Source organism: Eschrichtius robustus, chromosome 12 (genome assembly GCF_028021215.1).
Source record: "Eschrichtius robustus isolate mEscRob2 chromosome 12, mEscRob2.pri, whole genome shotgun sequence".
Taxonomy (NCBI): domain Eukaryota; kingdom Metazoa; phylum Chordata; class Mammalia; order Artiodactyla; family Eschrichtiidae; genus Eschrichtius; species Eschrichtius robustus.
This window is the reverse complement of record NC_090835.1, coordinates 1,023,606-1,045,602: the sequence shown is the minus strand read 5'-3', so window position 1 is coordinate 1,045,602 and position 21,997 is coordinate 1,023,606. Positions and strand designations below refer to the sequence as shown.

Below are 21,997 nucleotides of genomic sequence, written 5' to 3'. Positions count from 1 at the left end.
TAGAGGAGGAGCTAATCTCATCACCAATGCTGATGATCTGACCAGTACGCCATAACGAAGCCTCCACAAAAATCTGAACGGAAGGGGTTCAGAGAACTTCCAGGCTGGTGACAAGGACACATCCACACCGCGATGGTGATGCACCCCACTCTCCATGGGGACCGAAGCGCCTGTGCCCGGGACTCTTCGTCTGGTTGTTCATCCACATCCTGTAATATAGCCTTTGTAATAAATCGGTTAACGGAAATAAACTCGCCCTGGGTTCGGGAAGCCGTTACAGCAAGTTACCAAACCCGAGAGGGGGCGTGGGAGTCTCTGATCTGCAGCCCAGCCGGACAGAGGCGCGGGTGAGCTGTGGCTGGTGTCTGAGCCGAACCTGTGGGGTCTGCTCGGACTCGTGCAGTTGGCGTCGGAGCTGACGCCCAGTCTGTGACCGCAGACAACTGGACGATCGGTTGGCGTGGAAGTGCACACATCAGGTGTTGCGTACGCGCAGGGAGAGCTTTCCTTTCAGCCTGCAAGCCCAGCCTGCCTGCTCTGCTTCAGCCACACCCACTCCCCCTTGCGAGGAGCCCCTTTCAGAGGGTCACCTCCCCCCTAACGCAGGCCCATGGCACCAATCCTTCCTCCCGGCTCTTCCTTACCTGCTGATTGGAGTCTATCTGCCCCATCCCGGCAGAGACCACGTCTGACTTGCTCCTCAGGCCTGGCAGCCGCACGGCAGGCTCTCCAGGATTTGGGGGAGGAGGTGAGTGAGGCATCAGACATACTGTGTCATCAGACGTCCACAGAGCTTTCACCCGAGTCCTCATCTTGAAAGGTTCCAGAAGGGAAAACCTGAACAAGAGGGACGACCCAACCCAAGGAGACACTTGTGCTTCGTCTCAGGTAAGAAGCAGAAGACCCAAAGGCGTGCAGCGCCCCGGGGGAGCCGTCCGAGCGCGGCAGTGCTAGGGCGAGCAGGGCTGCTCCCTCCGCAGCCTGGTCACCCCCGGCCCCTCTGGGTGTACAAGTCTGTCCCGAGGTCCCCCGATTCCACGGAGCCCACACAGGCAGCAACTGCCAACCGAATTCCCCCGGAAGACCGGAGCACACCAACAAAGCCGCTCTCCTAGCCTGATTCTGGCCTGCAGGAAACCAGAGGCAAAGCTGGAAGGGCCTTCAAGGCAAGTCCAGGAGAGCCTGGGTTACAATACGAAAACGGAATTGAGACCAGCGTTTAGGTTTACTCCATTTTATTAAAAACTAAAACGACAGAAACAAGAACTCAGAGTACAAATGAGAGAATGAGGAAAGGGCCAGGTAGGAGAACAGATCACACGGCAATGGTGAGGGGGTGGCCCGGCTCCGACGACCCTCACCATCTGACCCCGAACCCACTTCTCCCACTGGCGGAGGCCAAGGCTGCAGGGCCGTCAGAGGATGCGTGGCTGTGCCGACAGGTTAGGGTCCCATCTGCGCAGGACCCACACACTGCCTCTACTCACGGGAGCCTAGAGAAGGCTGCAGGACACAATTCAGGAAAACACTGCCAATACTGACAACTTGCTCTTCAACCACAGGCAGCAAAAGCAGCAGGACACGGAACTCACGCCAAGAGGCCAACAGTGCTGGTTAACACCCTTACGTGCTCAGTCCCCTAGAGCAGCCCCCAGGGGTCCCGAACACAATCGACTTCAATCCCCAGAAGGAGGTCAGGCGAACCTCCTGCCAAGCGGTGGGCGGCTGTCAGAGGGCTGAAAACGCAGCTCTGGGAGGTCAAGTGCCCCGAGATGAGAGCAGAGGAAGCGAGTCAAGGAAATAAACACCCCGGACACGGGGTGGAGCCACACGGCACCGCTGCGAGCCCGGCCCCACAACTCGGAGCCCCGCGCGGTTTGGTTTCGGGTCCCTGCAGCAGAGGGAAGTCAGGGCCAGGTCTGACCTTCCACCAGGACCACAGAGCTGCTGCAGGGGCTCAGAACTGCTGAAGGATCACCTTGCGCTTCAGGTCGTGGGTGAACTTGTTCATCCTGAAGAGCTCACTGTCATAAAAGGCAGACAGGTTGTGGATGTTGATCTGACGAGCCTGAAAAGAGGGAACGTCCAGTGAGCCGTGCGGACGTGTGGGCAGGTCCCGAGCCCGAGGCCCCAGCACGCGTTCAGGGCCGGACCAGGGGAGGCAGGCAGGCGGGGCCTCTGTCCCCATCACAGGGAAGAGCGAACCGCTGTGAGGCCGAGGGAGGGTCTGCAGCTGGACACGGGGCTCGAAATTTCAGCCTGGACAACGGCCGTGAGGTCGGACAAGCTGTGTGGTTGCCCCGGCCCGGCACGTCAGCAGGACGGGTGACAGTAATGGGACAACAGTGGGACACCTGCGTTGTGACGGCCCGGGCAAACCCCGCCCCTGGCCATGCCCATACCTTGTCCACCAAGTCCTTCTCGGGCACCTCGATCGTGTCCTGCTGGGCCCCGAAGCGGTTGCGCTGATACGTCACCTGCTCGGCCACCAGCTGCTTCAGGATGAAGAGCAGCAGCTCGTTGTTGTCGCGGCGGAACGACAGGTAGCGGGCAAAAGTCTACGGCGAGAGCAGAGGTGACCCTCCTGCCAGGCCCCCCCAGGCCAGCTGCTCCTGGCAGCAGAGGCGGGGTGGACTCCCGCGGCCCAGGCCCTGCCCTCCATGGCCCAGGCCCCGCCCCCTGGCCCAGGCCCCCCCCCCCCACCTTCCGCATGCTGCGCATGACGCTGAACTTCTGCGTGTCCACGAAGCTCTCGAGCATCACGCGGATGGCCATGTTGACGTCATCCTCCATCACGTAGTCGCGCAGGTGGATGCGCGCGTGGGCCTCAGCCATGCGGATCATGGACTCGATGTGACGCACCGTGATGGGGATGCTGCCCGTGGCCTGGAGGGAGGGCCGCGTCAGGTCTCCCCGCAGCACAGCCAGCACGTGGCGGAGGGGCAGAGCTGGCGCCGCCGGGAGGCCCAGCTGACCCCCCTGCAGGGCGGCGCCCACGCTTCCACGGGTTCCCAAAGCGCGAAGGCTCACGGCTGCCACCGCCAGCCCAGCACGTGTGCCCCTGCCAGCTCCCGGGCAGCCAGAGTCTACACGCCTGTGGGCGGCTGTATTTGTTTCTGTCAGGTACCAGGGACCGCATGATGCAGTGCAGCATCACGGAGAAAACAAAGCTGTGTTTCTGTGAAGCCCAAGCTAATGCTCTGAAAAGACCTGATCGAGTGAAAAGGTGTCAGGAGGGAGGGAAAGGGAAGGAGGGGTGGCTGTCGTGATTAGGTAGGTGAGAGGGAGCAACCTGCAAGAATTCTGCTGTCCACCTGCTTGCAAGCTGCCTTTAAATTCTCTCCCCACCACGAGTGAACGAAAACTAGCTCAGGCGCGTGCTCATTTGGGTGAGATTTTTGCAAAGTCACTGGAACTAAATCAATGGTCCAAAAACAAAGACCTCAGCTGTACCCTCAAACAGACAAACACACGTACGTCTAAGTTCCGTCTAAACAAAACAGTTAAGGCGAGTACGTACCACGTCTTTCAGGCCTTCCTGCTGCTCCAGCGCTCCTGGAGCCACTGAGCACACATGCAAGGCTCCGCCGTGTGCCCCCCTCACCTGCCCCCCCAGGCCCTCACCGTGGATTCCTGGAGCCACTAAGCACACAGGCAAGGCTCTGCCGTGCGCCCCCCTCACCTGCCCCCACCTCTGTCCCCCGCCCCCAGCCCTCACCGTGGATTCCTGGAGCCGCTGAGCACACATGCAAGGCTCCGCCGTGCGCCCCCCTGCCCCCCCTCACCTGCCCCGCCCCCCCCGGCCCTCACTGTGGATTCCTGGAGCCGCTGAGCACACAGGCAAGGCTCCGCCGTGCGCCCCCTGCCCCCCCCCCACCCCGCCCCCGGCCCTCACTTGAGTGGATTCCTAGAGCCGCTGAGCACACAGGCAAGGCTCCGCCGTGCGCCCCCTGCCCCCCCCGGCCCTCACCGTGGATTCCTGGAGCCGCTGAGCACACAGGCAAGGCTCCGCCGTGTGCCCCCCCCGCCTGCCCCCCCCCCCCGGCCCTCACCATGGATTCCTGGAGCCGCTGAGCACACAGGCAAGGCTCCGCCGTGCGCCCCCCCGCCCTCACAGTGGATTCCTGGAGCCGCTGAGCACACAGGCAAGGCTCCGCCGTGCGCCCCCTGCCCCCACCCCGGCCCTCACCATGGATTCCTTCCTCAGGTCACTGTACATCTTGGCCACCTTGTCCTGGTCCATCTGGTTGAGCTTCGGGTGGACCTTCTCCTTGGCGTAGATGATGTACTTCTTCAGGACCTCCTGCGGCAGGGGCTCCACGCCATACGTGTTGGGCATGGGGGGCTCCGGGGCGCCCCCCGGGCCCCCATCCTCCTTGTTGCTGGGGTGGTGTCTGATGTGGCTTCCGACCACGAAACGGGCCAGCATCTCATCCTGAGACAAGACGGAGAGGACAAGAGCGGGCTGAGTGGCGCCCGGCCTGGAGCAGGTCAGCTCACTGAAGACGCTCTGGAGTGACACGTGTCCCCCGCCCGCTATGGGCCAGGAGCTCCGGGGGCGCAACCCCCCACCCCCCGCCAGTGAGGACAGAGGAGACAGACAGAGTTCACACTACAGGAAGAAGAGAAGCACGTGGTGGGATGGAGGCCCGAGGACAGCCTCCAGCTGAGGTCACCAGAGCCCCAGTCACGACTTCTGAGAGAAGAGAACAGCGCACGAGTGAAGCCCGAGAAGGCGAGGGGGTGCGGATGAGAGGAAGGGGCAGGGGGAGAGACCTCTCGGGGACGGTGGACTCCCTGCCAGCGAGATGGGATGGGAGGCCGAGAGCAGATCTGTAAGGAGAGGCAGGTCCGCCCGTGCCCCCAAAGACGGCTGGCCTCTGACGGGGGAAGCCGGGGGCCCAGCACCAAGGCTGCAGTGCGTCGGGCCAGAGGAGGGAAGCTGGGACGGGGTTCATAGCAGCGAGAAGTGAGGAGACTTGGGAGCTGGTGGCAGAGAGTGGACGATGCTGGGTGGGTGGCCGGGGAGGGGTTGGCGAAGGAGAAATCAAGGAACTCGGGACTGAGAACAAGTGGAAAACACACGGTCCACGTGGCAGCCCTTCCCTGAGGCCGGCGAGCCACAGCCCTGGGCCGACGCGAGGTCCCCACACTCGCTGCGCACGCCCAGGGCGTGCGCTGCGTACCTGGACTGGGTCCACTGTGTCCCTCACCACACACAGCACGTCGAAGCGGGAAATGATGGGCTCCGTGAGGTCCACGTTTTCCGAAAAGGTGAGCGAGGGGTCATAGCGGCCACCTGCATCACAAAGGCAGCTCCCCATCAGGGCTCCCGCTCCCCGGGGCCCCTCTTCTCCTTGACCGTACAAGGTTCTTTCCAACCCGCGTGGCTTCAGCGACGGGAGGGGAATCAGTGGTGGAGGGACGCAGGGCCTGCTCCAGGCACCCCAGACAAGCCCGCATGGGGCCTCTCCCCACGCTGCCCCAAACAGCCCGAGGCCGCTCAGCCGCCTCCCGCGAGGAGAAGCCCGGGACAAGACGGCAAGGGCGCCTGGGCTCTCTAACCACTTGCTGGCTGAGACCAACGGCCAGTCCCACCCTATTTAAGGGCCAGGCGCTCCTCCTGCCTCCTGAGAGCACGGCTCAGCGAGAGCCCGGGGTCTCCAGTCCTTGCACTCCACCCCCAGCAAGAAACGCAGGAGAGAGGAGCACTTTCTGCTGCTCGGTTCCTTCCGCAGACTCAGCGGCGGGGGGCCCAGCGCAGGGCCCCCGGGTCTGCTCTCCCTCTGGCCGGCGCACCCACGCACCTATGGGGTTGGCGGCAGCAATGACGGTGCAGCGGGCCTGCAGGGAGGTGACGATGCCGGCCTTGGAGATGGAGATGCTCTGCTGCTCCATGGCCTCATGGATGCTGGTCCTGTCCTGGTCGTTCATCTGCACGGCGGGCAAAGGCGGCACTCTTGCCCGACCGCGGCCTCTCACACGAGGCCCCCGCGCTCCGCTCCCCACCGAGGGCTCAGCCCACACGTCGCCCCTGCGGCCCGGGGACCCACCTTGTCAAATTCATCGATGAGACACACTCCTCGGTCCGCCAGGACCAGGGCCCCAGCCTCCAAGGTCCACTCCCTGCTGACGGGGTGCCGCTGGACGTACGCCGTGAGGCCCACGGCCGAGGCCCCCTGGCCGGTGGTGAAGATGGCTCTGCTGGACACCTTCTCGATGTACTTGAGGAACTGAGACTTGGCCGTGCCGGGATCTCCACACAGGAGCACGTTGATGTCACCTCGCACCTTGTGCTTGCCGCCTGGGGGCAGGAACGGGGCAGAGGGGGCTCAGGATAGAGCTGGATTACCTCCGATTTCCCAGCCTGCTTACTGCAAACAACAAAACAATGTTCTAGAAAGGGATGTAATGCCCAGGACCAGCCATCCCACTCTGAGCACAGAACCCAGAAACACGGTGCACAAGGAGGTGCTTATGAAGAAGATGCTTTTGTAACGTAAACACTGGAGGCCGTGCACGTGCTCTCCAGCCAGGAGGACAGCTGAATACAGCACCATGTGGACCAGGACACGGTTAACTTCAGAGGATGAGCTCATTCTCTGCGCGCCCACGGGGAACGATGCCAAAGCCATGCTGACAGCGGGCAGCTGCGTATGTCACGGACAGTCCCTCACACACAGACAGGGAGCGCTACACTTGTAAGTAGAAACGTGCCAAAGTGATGGAGTGCCGTGTTTTCCGTATCAGCACACGTGTAATCTATCTGAACAGCCACACAAAGTTCTGCCCATGTCCCCCAGACACCAACCAGGTGACCTGCAGGGAGGGACCACGATGAGACAGGGAGGTCAACGGGGGCTTCGGCCCCTCTGAGACCTCTAACGACTCAAGAAAAGGATGTAATACAAACACACGTTCGGGTATTACTTCTGCAGTTAAATCTGTGCACAGTGGCATGGCCATGGGTTGCGCTCTCCCTGTGATGATGAGCTGCCCGTGGACGTGTCCTTCTCCCCGGACACCGGGAACTGCTCCCACCGAGCCCCCTGAAGAGAAGGTGGCCCCCCTGCCCCGCTCACCGGGGTTTTTGGGCTCCCCTCCAAACAGAGCCAGTGCCAGGCCTCGCTTGATGTCTTCGTGCCCATAGATGGAAGGAGCAATGCTGGCGAAGATCTGGGGGGGGAGGGGCGATGGGAACGGTCACCACGTGCTCCGGCCTGGAGCGCCCACGCACAGCTGCAACTCCCCCGACCCCGCATCGAGACCCACCCCCCATCCCACCCCCAACTCCGGGCCTTGTACTTGGTTGGCTCTTCCCAAGTCACCGAACCTGAGAGCTGACCAGGACCCCGGCCTGACCCCCTTCACTTCGTCCTGTTGCAGGACCGCCCCAAGGTCGCACGCAGACCAGGAGCAGGAGACGAGACCCAGGCCCACATGGGTGGGGGTGGGCTCCGACAGCACGGACGCAGAAGACCCCACCCAGGCTCGGCGGCCTGCCTGAGCCTGTGTCCTCGAATGGAAAGGAGATGACACTGCCCAGTTCATGGGGGCTGTGAGCACTACAGGAGGCGTCTACTCAAGCCCGGCTCCCGCAGGACTGCAGGTACCGAGCTTAGAACACGGGGCCGGGGCGGCCGGGAGGTGGGTCCACCAGGAGGTGAGACGTTCACGTGTGTGTGTGTGTGTGTGTGCGCGCGTGTGTGTAAGAAAGAGGAAGAGGGCTTCCCTAGTGGCGCAGTGGTTAAGAATCCACCTGCCAATGCAGGGGACACGGGTTCGATCCCTGGTCCGGGAAGATCCCACATGCTGTGAAACAACTAAGCCCGTGTGGCACAACTACTGAGCCTGCGCTCTAGAGCCCGTGAGCCACAACTACTGAAGCCTGTGTGCCGCAACTACTGAGCCTGTGCTCTAGAGCCCACAAGCCACAACTACTGAGCCCGTGTGCTGCAACTACTGAAGCCCGCGCAGCCTAGAGCCCGTGCTCCGCAACAAGAGAAGTCACTGCAATGAGAAGCCCGCGCACCACAGCAAAGAGTAGCCCCTATTCGCCGCAACTAGAGAAAGCCTGCACACAGCAACGAAGACCCGATGCAGCCAAAAATTAAAAAACTAAATAAATTAAAAACAAAGATGAGAGACAGTCAACGAATCAGTGTGTAGACCTTACTCGGACACTGAATACAAGAAACTTCTCAAAGAGAAACGACCACCAGGGAACCGTGGACCCAACTGAACATCGACCCGAAGGAACTGCCAGGTATTTCTCAAGCGTGACAGTGGTAGTGGGGTCAGTTTAGTAAAAAGAGAGACTTGAGAGACACACTGACGTAGGTGTAGGTGCAAGGGCAGGTCTGAATTTGTGTCAGAATAACAGGGGAGGGGGCTGCACGGAGGAGCCCAGACCACCCATGACCTCGGGGATGGGAGAAGTTGGCAAAGGACACGCAGGGTTGCCACACCACGCCACGCTCGCGTCTCACAACTTCTGTGGTGACTTTTAAAACGTGGGCCAGGTCTTGAGCTGGGTCCCCTGGAACTCACGATAACCCTACACTCAGAGGTGCCTCCCACACGTGGGAAACGCATGGGGGGGCAGAGGCGGCCCCTGGAAGGAGGGGTGGAGGCCGGACGGCCTGGCGGGACCCCGGCTCTGCCACTTGTTAGCCGCGTGACGTGGGCGTCTTAGTAAACCAGGCTCCCAACGCCCACGTCTCAGGTTTCTCATCGTAACAAGACACACACAACCCTCTGCAAATCGCTCGGTGCCCAGCGGATACTCAGCGCTCCGTACACGTTAACGATCCCCTTACTAAGCCCCCACCTCTGTTGGGAGAGACGATCGCTCTGGACCTGATGCCAGGACTGCCCAGCCTGGGCTTCTCCACCAAGACCGTTTCTCAGTGCTGTTTGGGCACCAGGCACCTCGCAGGATGAGGTAATGTCTCTCTCTGGGACCAAGGGCAGCAGCCCGCTTCCTGCCTGCTGTGCCCGCAGGCTCCCCGTGCCGTCCCTGCCGGCCTGAAGGGCACGGGAGCGGCCACACCACTGCCACACTGCTCAGTGCACCCGTGCTGACCCGGCTACCTTAAGTGATAGGGCAACTCAGTGCCTGGTAAGAGGGGTGAACCCAAACCCAGACCTGCCAGGGGATGACACCCACTTCCCAAGGATTACTCCATTTACCGCCACGACCTCCACATCACACGGGAGGAAACAGACCACCTGCTGCTGAGGACGGCCAGGGCCCGACCCCAGGCTCCTAACACTCCTAAGTCTCAGGTGCACTGCCCGCCGCCCTCAGACAGCCCAGCACCCACCTGCACGGCCACAGAGAGCACAGGACTCGTCTCACGAGGGCCCCAAAGCTGTGCTCATCCTCGCACTGGTCCTTCCCAGCGCCCCAGCTGTAACAACCCGTAACAGGGACAGCTGGCTGTGGAGACCCACGCCTGCTCGCTTACCTACTTAACCTTGAGAACAGCTCTGCGCGTGGGTATGACCCCCGTCTCTGCTCACAGCCGGGGCAGCTCAACTGATCACACTGAGCACGACGCCAAAACTCAACCCTAAGTCTGGCTTCAGGCTGTGGGCGTCTCCCGTCAGTTCTTCAAAATCTCAGCGTCAGGCACAACACACACCTCTCGAATGCTTCACCCCATCAGCACCCACGAAGTACAACGCCCACGGCGGCAAGCTGGGTGGAAGCCGCAGTGATTCAGGCGGGAGAGACCACAGCAGTGGGCAGCCAGCAGACGGGAGGGAACCCATCTGAGGGCGGCGGCCACCCAGCATGTCACCTGCTGCTAAAGACACAGACCACCCGATTGGAATATCAAAACCTGGGTGCCCATGTTTTTATGTGAACTCTCCCTATTCCTAAGGAATAATAACTCATTCAAACATTTGGAAAAACAAAAACAACACAGAACCACGTACCAGTTGGAGAAAACCCATCGGCAGGCTGGATGGGGCCCACCAGCCACCACACCAGCCTGCAAACCTCCGGCTCCAACCGTTCCGACGAGCCGAATCATTTCTGGATCTTCCCTGTCACCCGTCAACTCGTCTCCGGAGTTGCGGAGGGTGCAGAGGGTGCAGAGGGGAGTCACGGCAGAGGGCAGGCGGGCGCTAGGAAGTGCTCTAGAAGCACATGGACATCAGGTGTGTGTGCAGACAAGCTGACACGTGCCTGGGACTCAGAGTCCCCCGCCCTCAGAAACCGGCCCAAATGCTCCGTCAAGATTCTGAAAACATGCCCGTCACGCTAGCACTGGTTTCCCTCGGCGGGGGCGGGGGCGGGGGCGGGTTACCGGGGCCGTAGTCAAGGACAAGCCCCATGAGAGTGACAACCGGGTCTCACTTCCCACCGAGAAGCCTGAACAACGCGGCCCTGGAGGGTCCCCCAGGACCCAGCACGTTGGCAGAACGGCAGCGCCTGTCCTCCTGGGGCTGGGGACACCCGCCTTCCCCGTGGGCCCCCAATCTCGGCAGACTAATAAAGGCGGCCGATGGGGGTGCAAGGACCTGAGCTGGGGGGCAGCAGAGCAGCCAGGGAGAGAGCTGGGTGGTCCTGTACCAACAAGAGAACAGGAAGTGGGGAGGCGAGGGGAGAGGGACGTCGAGGGGGCCGGGGGAGGACCACGAGCCTGAGGGGCCACCCGGCGACCCAGGAGCCCGAGGGCCGTGCGGCAGAACTTCCAGCAACAGTAACTTAACGTCCTACAGCTGAGCTTGGAACAACCCGGGCTTGATCTGCGCGGGTCCACTGACACGTGGACTTTCAACAGAGTCGGGGTGGGCGCCCCTCACCCCTGCACTGTCCAGGGATCGCCTATATTTGTAATCCTGCAACGAAAACCCCCGTCTCCCCAACCTCAGCAAAAAGCCTACAGTTAAAGGGAAAAGCAAACCCCCGTGCTGGGGTAGCGCTGTTCCTGGAGAAAAGACTGGGGACAGGGGTCTGATGCCAGGGGACGCCCTACCAGACAAGCTTTTCCTACTGCCCCCCGCCCCCCGGTTTCCCTTCCAGCCCGAGCCCGGCACAACCTGAGGAACCCTGACCTCACCCCTGTCCTCGCGGGCAGGACACAGGCTCAGGGAGGCTGCGGACACTCTTCCCCTGGAGCACAGCCCCCGCCAAGGCAAGCGGACTGAGCAGACGCAGGGAATCCAACGAAGGGACCAGCTTCCAAGACCCGGGCGCCAAGACGGAGGCTGCAGGGCGGGCCAGACGGCGAGCCCCGGGCACCCCGACTCTGCAGCAGCCCCGCCCGCCCGCCTTCCACCTGCCTTCTCCCCAATCTGCTGGTCCTTGGAGAGGCTGGTGATCATCTTCACGTCCTCGTCAGTCAGCTCGCCCACGGCCACCTTGTTGTCCTTCTTGGCCACGTGGTTGGCCAGGATGACAGTGGCGAAGACGGGAAAGCCGTTGGCGGTGTTGAGGGCCCCATCGTAGTTGTTGTGGTAGATGCCGGTCAGCTCCTGGGGGGACCGAGTGGTCAGGAGGGCCACCCCGGGGCCAGAAGCACGGGCCGGGCCCGCCTCCTCGCTGGCTTCACCCGACCCCTCCTCCGGGTCCCCGGGCCACCGACGGGAGAGCAGTGACTCAGCACAACCGCAGCACACGGCTCCCGAACCCAGCACCCAGCTGGCCGTCCACCCCAAGGAGAAGCTCAGTGCTAGAGACGGGAGAGCTGACCTCGACCCACTCCCCGGGCTACCGCCACCCGTCCCCCGCCACAGCGCTCACACCACCTTCCTCGGCCCCCCGGCCACTCACTATCTCGTCTCCCGGCTTGCAGCTGTCCACCAGGTCCGCGAGGAGGATGGCATCCTTGGAGCGCGGCAGCCGGCCGGCCGCCACTTTGCCAGGACTCTCCTGAATTCGGATGCGCTGGTAGTTCTGGTAGATAGTCTGTGTGGGACAAACAGATGGTCAAAGGGGCCCGTCCCTAGCCGGCGAAGCCTGGGCTGTTGTCCAAGCACCGATTCTTTGTCACCTGAACTGGACCGGTGCCCTGGGGCAAGGAGAACAGCGTTATTATTCCCACCACTGACTAGGACACGCAGAACCAAAGATGGCAGGGGGGCGAGCCACTGTGACCAGTGCCACAGTGCACGGTCCCCGCTCCTGCCACCGCCCCCCCCGCCCCAGACGCCTCCCTCCTGCCAGAAGCCAGACCCCTGCGACAGGCCCTACAGCTGAGCCCAGTGCACGGGGACACTGGAGGCAGGCTCCTCTGTGGCCCTGGTGAGGCCTCCCCCGCTCCGTGCCTGCCCCACAGAATGGGGGTACGAACGCTGCAGCCACAGCCACACAGGGAGGAGGAGGTCACGTCACACGTGAAAAGCCCTCAAACCAACGCCCACGAAATGAGTTACACCAAATGTGGGCTTACGGTCAAGGTCACAAGGCAGCACCGTGCATGACATCTAACATCCACCATCTCACCTACTGTCTAGAAAAGAGCCACAGGAAAAGGTGGTTGTAAGCACACGCTCTGCATCAAAATGCTTGCGTTCTAATCCTTTGGGCCACTTCCTGGCTGGGTGACCACAGCCTGTTACTTCAGTGGCCAAATAGGACCAATAACAGCACCTGCCTTACGAGGCGTGATGAAGACACGCCCACCGCTTGGCAGCTACCAAGTGCTCCAGAAACGTCAGCATAATTATCATTCCACTACTAGTTGCTGTTCCAGGTGCCCTGCAAGCAGAGCCTGCAACTCTGCTCTCGTGCAAGAAGCTTCTCAAGAAACGTCTGTGAAGGGGGAACCTGTAAAGGGGAGGGGGACTCTGGGTAAAGGCACGGGCTCAGCTGGAGCCCAGCCCTGCAGCTGTCGCTCCCCAAGGCAAGGCGCACTTGAACTTTGAAACAGGTCAGTCTTTGCCTGCGGGCTGCCAGGCTTTTCCTGGCAAGGCGGCTCCAGTTGGGGCGCTTCTCAGAATCGTAGCGCAGTGAGGGGTTAGCCCATCACTCACGGCAGCAAAGCAGTAGAGGGGGGTCTGGGCTCTACCGCAGGGATCGTGATGACCCCGCCACACTTTACACTGGGAGTGGTTCACGTTCAAAGGCGGTGTTATGTGCCCGAGGTCTTAAGGCCCAGAGCCTTCCAGCAGGGCCTCCCAAAGACGGCACGGCAGTGTCTCAGACAGTTACAAATCAGGGGTCCCCAGCGCAAGGCCAGAGAGGCAGGTACCAGGGAGTCTGGACTGGAAAGCAGGTGCCCTGCTGAGGGGCAGCCAGGGGAGACATGGGCCCAGTTTCACCAGATCTTCCCGCTAAAAAAAAAAAGGGCCATGAACGTTGATGCTTTAAATGAAAGAGTCTGATTTGTACATACTGGCTTGAATTCTTGAGAACACCATGCGGGCTGACCACACGGGCCTGCCTGACCCAGGGCGTGGCCAACACGCACTTGCATCTTGGCTCCCGCGGCTGCGGTACCAGCCTCGCGCTCACCTCCTCCATGTTGACCTCGAAGGGGCCGGCTGACTGGCACTCAGGGCAGGAGCCCGGCTTCACCTCCTGGTTCTGGGACTGGCAGAAAGGCCCCAGCACGAAGCCACACTTGTTGCAGTTGTACTTGACCATGCTGAGCTGCGGCAGGACGCCCGTGCAGCTGGTCACCACGCCGCTGGTGCGTATCAGCTGGTTCAGGTGCAGCTGCCTGCGGAGACGAGGCGCCGTCAGAGCCCAGCGGGCGGGGGCCAGACCCACGGGACGGGCTTTCTCTGGCCGCGGCCACCCGCCACCCCCCACGGGTGCCCGAGCCCCCGCCGGCTCACCTGAGCGAGCGCAGCTCCTCCACCAGGGGCAGGTGGGAGATGCGCACGTGGACGCGGCTGGCGATGCGGTCGTACTTGGGGTACATGGCCAGCACCACCTCCAGGGCAGCCTCGCCGAAGATCTGCAGCAGCTCCGCCGGCGCCTCGGGCAGGAAGTAGGCCAGGACGTGCTCCCTGGCGGCCAGGTCCTCGTAGTTCACCACCAGGCTCTCGCGGTTCTCTGAGGTGGGCGGGGTGGGAAGAGAGGCTGGGCACGGAGCAGGCTGGGGCAGGCCCGTCTCACTGCGAGCGGGGCAGGCCAGCCCGCCGAGCCCTTGACTCGGAGCTGGAGGCCCAGCCTCGCTTCCAAGTCCGCTCAGCGTTAGCGACGGGACCCAGAGAAGGGACGGATCCTAGGTCTCAAGCTCTGAACCTCTGAAATGGGACCTAAGTCCCTGGCGGGGGATAGAGTGGAGTAACACACGGGGTCCGCCTGCCGCAAAACTCAGAGTGCCTACAAGGCCAGGAGGAAACCCGCGAAGAAACGTGTCAGATATGAGACAAAAGGGAGGGGAGGGGACGGTGGGGGACCAGGAGCCACACACCTCCTCAAGTGCTGCTACACTCTGATCAAAGCAGTAATCCAGACTTTTACATAAAGTCTGCCCAATTGTAAGTCCATCAAAAACGACTTCTGGGGCTTCCCTGGTGGCGCAGTGGTTAAGAATCCGCCTGCCAATGCAGGGGCCACGGCTTCGAGCCCTGGTCCGGGAAGATCCCACATGCCGCGGAGCAACTAAGCCCGTGCACCACAACTACTGAGCCTGTGCTCTAGAGCCCACGAGCCACAACTACTGAGCCCGCGTGCCACAACTACTGAAGCCCGCGAGCCTAGAGCCCGTGCTCCGCAACAAGAGGAGCCACCACAATGAGCAGCCCTCGCACTGCAAAGAAGAGTAGCCCCACTCGCCGCAACTAGAGAAAGGCCGCGCGCAGCAACAAAGACCCAACGCAGCCAAAAAAAAATTAATTAATTAAGTTAAAAACAAAACAAAGCAAAAAAACGACTTCTGTGGTCCAGACGTAGTCCCTGGACAGTGGGCTGGACCCTTGACACTTTGTCTGAAAGACGGGCACCCCCGGCTCAGGCCCTGGCCAGCTCCAGGACAGACGCCCCACGTGTCCTGCACATCCGTCTGTCAAACCTGCCGCCACAAGGCCAGGGCGGGCGACCTCCCGCAGGCACGGGGCAGGCGCACCTTTGCACATGTCGCTGATGCGCTCCTTGAAGACGTTGTGGCCGCGGCCATCCACGTGGGTGCGCAGGAAGTTCTTGAAGCGGTGGTGGATCTCCAGCCGCGGGCCGGCCATGCTCACCCACTCACGCACCGAGTGGCCCTTCAGGTCCTCCAGGTTCTCGATGCTCTCAATCATCTCCTCGTCCTCCTCACCGTCCTCCGTGGCCCGCTCCACCTGCCGCCGCTTCCGGCTGGGGCGATCCTCCTCCTCCTCGTCGCTGTCTGGGGGCCGGGGGCGCGTTCAGGGCCGGCTCCCCGCACCGCCTCCCCCTCCCCGGGGCTCCCCAAGAACGCACCGTACAGGAGCCCACGGCGCATGCGGCCCAGGCCCCGGCCGGCCTCCCGCTCTCGCTGCCGCATGACCCGCTCGGCCGCCGCCCTCTGGCTGGCGGTCAGCTCCTCCACATCCTCGTCGTCCGGGGCCAGCCCCTCGGGCTCGTAGACATCTATCTCCGGGATGGGGCGGTAGTCCCTGCGAGGCCCCCAAATGGACCCTGTTAGCACCCAGACCCCAAAACAAAACCCCACCAGGAACTGGGCTCCCGAGGGCTCCGGAGCCCCGGCCAGGGCACCTGGAGAGGCTCCGAAAGGCTCCCCCATGGATCCCACACGGAAAAGGACACCGTCTTCAAAAGGACGGACCTTCTGACACCTGCTGCAACACGGGCAAACTCTGAGGACACTGTGCTCAGTGAGACAAGCCAGTCACAAGACAGAAATCCTGCGTGACTGGGTTTGGGGAAGAAAGTCCTGGAGAAGGTGGTGATGGTCGTACGACAACGTGAGTGACGTGACGCCACTGAACTCACAAAGATGGCCGAGACGGGAATCTTATGTCATGTGCATTTTTCCACAGTAAAAAAGGGGAGCTCTGAGCACCAGCAGGAAAGAGGAATCGGAGGACCCACAAAACCTTCAGCTGGAAGGGCCTTCAGAGAGCCAACGCAGCTCCCCAATGGGCAGGAACCCTCCTGCACTCGTTTCTGGCAGCCCCGCCTCGAACCCCGGACCCCAGGAGGCCCACACACATCAGTCCAACCAGCCTCTCCCAAACACATCCGTGGCTCGGTCCTCCCAGCCACAGCGAGACCTTCCATGTGACCGCCTGTCGGATATTTGAAGGACTGATACCTCAACAAGGACCCCCACCAGGGCAAACATAGCTCCCCTCCCCGTGATTTGGGGAAGCACACATCACCCTCCAACAGAAAGATGAGGAAACCGAGGACAGGGGGCGGGGTGGGGGTGATGGGATTTCTGCCAAAGGTCACTCAACAGAGCTGGGTGTCAAGGTAAGTCCAATAGCAGGTGGCCAGCTGCTTCCAATACCACACTGGCCCCACGACGGTCCTCTTGAATTCTCCGTTTCTCAGGGGACGTGGTGATTTGGGGAACAACTTTTTTTTTTTTGGCAATAGACTCTGTCAAAGAACACTCTCAGATAATCCCGCACTACTGACGCCAGAAACAGAACCCAGAGCCAGGTATGTTTCTGGACTGATCGCTTCCAAATTCTTAAGTGTTCTCAAGGAAAAGGTTATCTGTCTGACGCGTTAAGAATTTCAAGTCATGGGCTTCCCTGGTGGCGCAGTGGTTAAGAATCTGCCTGCCAATGCAGGGGACATGGGTTCAAGCCCTGGTCTGGGAAGATCCCACATGCCACGGAGCAACTAAGCCCATGCACCACAACTACTGAGCCCGCGTGTCACAACTACTGACGCCGCGTGTCACAACTACTGAGCCCACGCACCTAGAGCCCGTGCTCCGCAACAAGAGAAGCCACCGCAATGAGACGCCCGCACACTGCAACGAAGAGTAGCCCCTGCTTGCCGCAACTAGAGAAAGCCTCCACGCAGCAACGAAGACCCAACACAGCCAAAAATAAATAAATAAAAATAAATTAAAAAAAAAAAAGAATTTCAAGTCATGTGAGATGCCCTCAGTGAAATCCTAATTGGTCAATTTAAAAGAATTTGATAAATTAGACTTCAGCAAAATTTTAAAACTGTACACCTCAAAACCCACCATTTTAAAAAAATTAAAAAGACAAGCCACAGACTGAGAAGAAAATATTTGCAAATCACATGTCTGACAAAAGCCTTGCATCCAGAATAAGTTTTTAAAAACTCTTCCAACTCAATGATAAAAAGTCAAGGAAACAAATTATTGATAAAAAACGGGCAAAGAATCTGAAGACAAATTTTCCAAAGATACTCAAATGGCCAACAAGCACATGAAGAGCTGCTCAACATCACTAGTCATCAGAGAAATGCAAATCAGAACCACAGTGAGATACCGCCTCACGCCCATCAGGGTGCCTATTGTCAAAAACCAGAAAATAACAGGTGTTGGTGAGGATGTGGAGAACTCTAGCGACATACGCCACTTATGGGAATGTAAAATGGTGCAGCTGCTTTGGAGAAGTTTGGCAGTTTCTCAAAAAATTAACATAGAGTTATCACATGACCCAACAATTCCATTCCTAGGAACTGGAATTCCATTCCAAGAGAACTTAAAAATACATTCACATAAAAAACTCCTAGCAGCACTATTTATAATTGCTAAAAAATGCAAAGCACCCAAATGTCTACCAACTGATGAACGGGTAAACAAAATGCAGTCTGTCCATACAATGGAATACTACTCAGCCATGAAAAGGAATGATGTGCTGACGTGTGCTCCAACGAGGATGGACCCTGAAAACCACAGTAAGCCAAACAAGCCTGCACACACGGACACGTGTATTACAGACTCCACTTGTACAAAATAGCCAGCACTAGCAAATCCAAAGAAACAGAAAGTAGATTATTGGTTACCTACGGGTGGGGAAGGGAATGGGGATTAACTATAAACAGGCACAAGGGAGCTTACTGGGATGATGGAAAAAACTGGATTGTGGTGATGGGTGCACAACCCAGGAAATTTACCAAAACGCGTTAAATTGTATTCTTATAAGAGACAAATCTTTTATTATAAAAATTATAGCTCGGTAAGGTTGTTTTTTAAACAAGCCATAAAACCAAAATCTAACTGGGCCCACCTAGTCCTCAGATACCTCTATCCAGGGGTCCTTGCAAGGGAAGGGCAGAAGAAGCACAGGGGGTGGATGGAGGTGGGGGGCCGGGGAGGGGTGTCCTGCCTGCACAACCTCACAGAGCACAGCAGAGAAGCTGCTCAGGGCTGATCTGTCCAGACTCCTCATCCATCCAGTCTGTCTGGCCTGTGCTGCACACCCAGGCTCATGACCTGGAGTGATGGAGCTTAAAGCGAAGATCCAAACGGTCCAGAGTGCCCTGGATGCTCCCAAAGGGCTCTCCCTGTGGACTGTGGGGTGGCCTGAACAGTACTCTCATACACACCAGGTCTGAAGCCCCCGCGTCAGAGTAAAGAGAGCCCCAAAGCAGAATCTCCACGAGGCTCCCGGGCATTCAGATAATTCCCGTGCTAATGTATAGGCCAAATCCTGGTTGTTAACACAGGGTGAGAGACACCAGTGGAATCTACCCTTGCTCGCTCACAGAGCTTTACTCCACCATCGTAGCAATAAGCCTCCATAACCTTTACTACTTTTGTACATTTATCCATAAGTGGTGAACACAAGGTCTGCTACAGACAAGGCACAATAACTGTTGGCTGAATTAAATCTAAATCTTGATTAATCAGCCCCCCCCCACAGTTTCTCTGAAGTTGCAGAGAAACTCTTGGCTGCCTGCTTCCTGTCCTTCCCAGTTGGGGTCCCTGATGTGGCCCCGGATTAGAGATGCCCTGCGTCCCCTGGGGGGCACATCTCATGGAGCTGGGGCTTACCAAGGCCTTCGGGTCTACTCTAACGTAGACACAGCAAGTTACACGGACATATGCTGTGGCTCCATGAACCTGTCTCCCCCCAGAACCTGGACCAAGATGTGCTCAAAGGCAAGCAGGCTCCGATTTATCTGCTTCCCCGGGACACACAACAGCCCCCCAGCAGAGCTGTTGAGAGCAGGGCCTTGAACGCTGTACCTCTCCATGCCATCTCCGAAAAGCTCCTCTCCATCCTCCTCCTCCTCCTCCAGGGGCCCCTCTGTGCCGAGCAGCCCCTCCGACTCATCCTCAAAGGGAGGAAGGTCGCGGCCGGGGCTGGAGGTCAGGGCATCCGTGCGCCGGGAGCTCCGCCCAGGGCTGGAGGTGAGAGGATCGTTACTTCTCCGCCTCGGGGCCGGGCTGGACGCCACCGTGAAGGACTCGGATGATTCCTGCAAGAGGAGATGGATTGGAGGGGGTGAGGGCCGACTCAGCTTCCTGTACGGTGGCGCCCCCACCCATAGGGTCTCCCTCCTCACGGCTGACCCTGTCCTCCCACGATGCAAACCCCTCCCAGCCTGCACACTTTGCACCTGCTGTTCCCTCTGCCTGGAACGCTCCCTGAGCCTAAGGCTTCTCCACGCCCGGGCCGGCTCATTCCTCACACACTCCGTGACTCGCCCGACCCCGTTTTCTCCAGGACAACCCACTGCGGCTACCTGGTTAGCTGGTTTGCCTGTTTACCGCCTACTCCTCCCCCCAGCACGCGTTCCCGCCCTTCTGGGCCCCCGGTGCACCAGGAGCTGCCAGGGGAGACGGGACACGAGAGCGGCCACAACCTAAGGGGTCGGAGACCCAGGTTGGTGGAGGGGCAGGCAGCTGACGAGGCTGCGGACGAAAGCAGCACGATAAGGAGGGCCCGAGCGCGCGGACCGGGCCGGGGCCCCGGGCTGCCGGAGTCGGGCCCGCCGGCCTCGCAGACCCGCCCGACTGGAGCAGGGGAATCGGCTCCGCGCCCGCCCGCCCACCGTCCGCGCCCCGCACGGCAGACGCGCAGACTCCGCCGCGCTCACCGCCATCGCTACTCGGTGCTACTCGGTACTCCTCTCCGCTCCGCCAGCAACAGCCAGTTTTCGCGCGAAAAGCGGCCCACGTGACCGCCCGTGCCCGGGAAGCGTCTGAGGGAGCACGACGTCATGACGCCGGCGTCCATTTTCGTCACGCCGGCGCTCGGGGGCGGGCCCGAGGGTGCGGCCCCGCCCACGCCGCCCGAGACCCCGCCCACGCCGCCCGAGACCCCGCCCAGCCTGCGCTCTGTGCTGCGGGGCCAGCCGAGGTTCAGGAGCTGGTGTTGGGGCCGGCTGGGGGGCGGTGAGGACCTGCCCCACCTGCCAGCTGCGTGACCGCGGTCACTCTGTGGCCGGTTTACAGACAAGGCAACTGAGGCTCAGAGCCTTGTTTTCTGATGTCTTCTTACTGTGTGACGTCAACTCCTCCAAAAGCTCAGGCTGCATCCTTCAAGCGCCGAAAGGCGGGGGATGGTAGGAGGCCAGCTGTGACGTTCTAGTGGGGGTTACCCTCCCGAGGGAGCCGAGACGCAGGGAGTGTTCCAGATAGCAAGAGCCTCGTGCGCAGAGATGTGGAGAGCAGGGCACGGTGGGCATCTGCAAGCACTTTCCTAGTTCCAGTTAAACCGCTTGTGATGTTCAGGAAGGGACAAGAATTGAGGCTGGAGAGCCCAGGTCACAAAAGATCACCAAGTCTTTCTACTGAGCTGGCCTGAGGGCAGTGGAGAGCTACGTGGGTTTTAGGAGACTCCCTCAGGCTGCCAGGGGTGGACGTAGATTGAGGCAGGTTGGAAGCAGTTACCGTTGGTTCCAAATCTGCGGATTCAACCAACAGGGTGGTTAGAAAAAAAGTTTTTTAATTCCAGAAAGTTCCAAAAATCAAAGCTTGATTTTGCTGTAGGCCAGCTAACCATTTACACAGCATTTACACCTATTTGCATAGCAGTCACATTGTATTAGGTATTGTAAGTAATCTAGAAATGACGAAGTATCCAGGAGGATGTACCTAGGTTATGTGCAAATGCTGCACCATTTTATATGAGACTTCAGCATCCTGGAATTTTGGTATCTGCAGGTAGCCTGAAACCAATCTCCCAAGGATACAGAGGGACGAGTGTGCTGTGATTCTTCGTCCAGGTAGAGGCAGCCTGGGCTAGGGCAGGCGAGCAGGGCAGATCTTGCCCTGGCACTTTTGTGCGGTGAACGAGCATCTTGGGATGGGGCCCCGGGTAGGGGCGGGAGCGATGATGAGGAGGGGAAATATCCAAGACGTATTCAGGAGATGGAGTCTCTAGGTCCTGGGGACTGGGGACAACAAAAGGGAGGCACCCAGGATGGCAGCAGGATTCTGGCTTGGGTGGGTGACAGCGCCACCTCTTGAGATGGGGGCGCGGGAGGAAGACAGGGAAGGAATCCATCAGCTTAAAACAGCTGCCATGTTGTCTCAGTGTCCGTGGGCCTGGGCCTGGGCCTGGGCCTGGGCAGGGCTTGCCGGGTGCCTCTGCCTCGTGGTCCTGCTGCTGAGCCAAGCACTTGTGTCTATTATTTAGGGAGCCCGGTTCTGCAGCAGCATCTCGTCCTGTCAGCCATGCCAAGGGAGGATCACCACCCTGAGCCTGGTGCAGGCGGAGGGATGGAACCTGAGAGTCAGATCTTTATCTACTGAACTACTATTCAGGGAAGCTCACCGCTGCCATGCTCTGTCTGGTGTGCAGGGGGCACCGCAGTGAGTCAGCACCCCTCTGCCCTGGAGGGAGGGGAGATAGATACCCTCATTACTCCACAAGTGAAATCCCACTGAAACCTATGCGTGGGGCCCAAAACTCAGAGTACAAAATGCAGAATTGCGCATGGCGGTAGTAAGAGCAAACTCCCCCCTCCTCCCACGCCCGCTCCAAAGTGTCTATACTGTCTCAAAAAAACAAAGATGGGGGGGGGGGGTCATTTGGCTTAGTCACCGATTCTCCATTTCTTCTCCTTCCTGGCACAGGGTGGAAGTTTCCTGCCCCTGGAGGTCAGAAGTGGCCTATGACTTGCTTTGCCGATTAAAGGTGTGCAGGGGGAATGCATGTA

At 59.9% G+C, this 21,997-nt stretch overlaps 1 protein-coding gene across 1 annotated transcript; it reads right to left on the bottom strand.

Annotated features, from left to right (window-relative positions):
• Positions 1 to 1,218: 1,218 nt before the first annotated feature.
• Positions 1,219 to 20,131, bottom strand: MCM2 (minichromosome maintenance complex component 2). Its single transcript, XM_068557106.1, has 16 exons — positions 19,931 to 20,131; positions 19,077 to 19,309; positions 15,371 to 15,546; positions 15,036 to 15,296; positions 13,798 to 14,017; positions 13,472 to 13,679; positions 11,789 to 11,923; positions 11,299 to 11,490; positions 7,083 to 7,176; positions 6,054 to 6,304; positions 5,808 to 5,934; positions 5,187 to 5,299; positions 4,190 to 4,435; positions 2,704 to 2,886; positions 2,403 to 2,558; positions 1,219 to 2,068 (listed from the first exon to the last, which is right to left on the bottom strand). The coding sequence occupies exons 1-16, from the start codon at positions 19,934 to 19,936 to the stop codon at positions 1,958 to 1,960; spliced, it is 2,712 nt and encodes a 903-aa protein (XP_068413207.1). The 5' UTR covers positions 19,937 to 20,131; the 3' UTR covers positions 1,219 to 1,957.
• Between the last annotated feature and the right edge of the window lie 1,866 nt (positions 20,132 to 21,997).